At 49.5% G+C, this 1,943-nt stretch overlaps 1 protein-coding gene across 8 annotated transcripts in view; it reads right to left on the bottom strand.

Annotated features, from left to right (window-relative positions):
* AGBL5 (ATP/GTP binding protein like 5) overlaps positions 1-1,943 on the bottom strand; it is an 18,236-nt gene that overhangs the window by 13,653 nt on the left and 2,640 nt on the right. For all 8 annotated transcript variants that reach the window (XM_015588199.2, XM_006910310.2, XM_015588198.2 and 5 more), the window contains 3 exons: positions 1,566-1,729; positions 857-1,034; positions 402-580 (listed from right to left, as the gene is read on the bottom strand). In XM_015588199.2, the coding sequence (XP_015443685.1) occupies positions 402-580; positions 857-1,034; positions 1,566-1,729 (521 nt within the window). The remainder of the gene's footprint in view (positions 1-401; positions 581-856; positions 1,035-1,565; positions 1,730-1,943) is intronic.

Here is a 1,943-nt window from a genome sequence, read left to right as displayed (position 1 = left end):
TAGGGAAACAAGGACTAAAGCAGGGTCTAGAGGGCTGGGCCAGCGAAGGAGACACCAGAGTAGACGCAAAGGAGACTATGGGAGACTGACTTATAAAGTGAGAGGCTGAAGTTACATTAAGAAACAATTGAGGACTGGCCCTCTCCTTGATCTGCTGTCACTCCCACCACAGAAACCTAAGGATATGCCCGCAGTTATTCTAGCTCTGCTCCTTCCAGAGAGTGCCGCTAGATGGGATCTCATTCCTTCTCGGGTCACTGGATGGTAAGAGGGGCTTGCCCTTGTAAGGATGTAAGAGGATTGAGAATACAGAAGTCAGATGAGAAGCTGACAGTACTTCACTGAAATGCAGGGATGAGGGGGACTGGGAACAACCCAGACAGGCTGTGGAGGCTTCTTACCGATAGTGGCCCCGGACCACACCATCAGGGTTCAACATGGGAATCAGCTTAAAGACAAAGAGGCGACGCAGGGTTTGGGCCCGGGGATCATCAGGTCGAAGGATGAAGTCCAAAAAGCCATTGAAGACAAAGCTAGATGGAGTCTCCCCAGGGTGTACCCTACTGCTTAAGAAGAATATCTGAGATGGAGAGGAAAGCAGTCATTAGGTCAGTTACTCTGCTGTTCCACTGAACAGTATATAGGGTGGCAGGGGTGGTAGTGGTGGATGAGGAAGGAATAGCCACTGGACTTCTAGTTGGCTGAGTTTGCAAGTGGAGTGGGAACTGTCACACTTGCCTCAGACTGTAGGCTGAGGCTGTGTCCAAGATGCCTAGAGATAAGGTGGCTTTAAGCTGTCAGCAGTGCCTGGACTAGAGAAAGGCCAAGGTCCTATTTTTATACTACTCCCACTCACCTTCTTGCCTGTGAAACAGAATGGTCGAGGGGTACCGATATCAGGAAATAGCTGCTCTAGACGGGGCTCTCGATCTTCTCGAAGCCCATGGCAGGAACTGATCGTTAGCAGATCTACACGAAGTCCATCCAAAGAATAGCAAAGGATCTCCCGGTGGTAATAGATGGTATCCAGGGGGCTGAAGGGATAAAAATCGTAAGCCAAGAGAAGTCCCTAAAGTCCTAGTGAGAGGTAAGGACTTGTAAGACCCACCCTAACCTTTGGGCCTTACAGTCCACACTTTTAGAGGAGGATGAGGATTTGGGTGGGTCTGCACTGCCAGAATGCAGAGTACAGGATGAACTTGTTTTTTCCCCCCAGTTTATGGCTCCCTAGATTACTTTGCATAAACACAAAGTTGCCCTCTGTTGGGACAGAAAAAAAGGTATGCTGAGCAATGGCAGTGCTGGCTAAATTCTAGATAATTGATGGAGCTGGAATATTAAGGGCTTGAACTGGGCAGGTGGGTGAGTAGCATGTATAAGTGGTGATATACTGAGATCAAGGTCACACAGAAACATATTTGTCAAAGGTATCCAAAGTCCCACATTCTGTACAGAGAAAAAGACTGATAAAGTTTTGATTCAGGGCTCTTAGAGCAAATTCTAGAAGCAGCAAAGGTACTGTCTATTCCAGGACCGTGCAGCGGAAGTAAGAATAGGGTTGGTACCTGCTATGGGTAGGGTAGTTCTCCAGAAAGCGCTGGTCTAGCTGGTTTAGCAAATCCTGGCAGTCACTGTAGGAGAAGGGGTAGCAGAAGGCGAAGAAGGTGGTGGCCCCACGGCCCTCCACAAAACGGTGAACAAAGGATAACACAAACTGCGTCTCTGTCATCTGAGGAGCAGAGGGGGAAGAGGGAGGGGCAACATGCCATCGGTGTCAGAACTAAGATCCTATTGGGGTCACCAGGCACTGACCTCACACCCTCATCTCATTTACCAACTTCCCTCCCTCTGAGACCTTCCATTACGGCAGCCAGCTCCTTCGAGGCTTCCTGGGGCTGGGACTTATCTTGGACTCCAGCTAGTGCTGCCGGGAAAACTGGTAC

This window comes from Pteropus alecto, unplaced genomic scaffold, assembly GCF_000325575.1.
Source record: "Pteropus alecto unplaced genomic scaffold, ASM32557v1 scaffold61, whole genome shotgun sequence".
Classification (NCBI taxonomy): Eukaryota; Metazoa; Chordata; class Mammalia; order Chiroptera; family Pteropodidae; genus Pteropus; species Pteropus alecto.
This window is presented reverse-complemented; position numbering and strand designations above follow the sequence as displayed.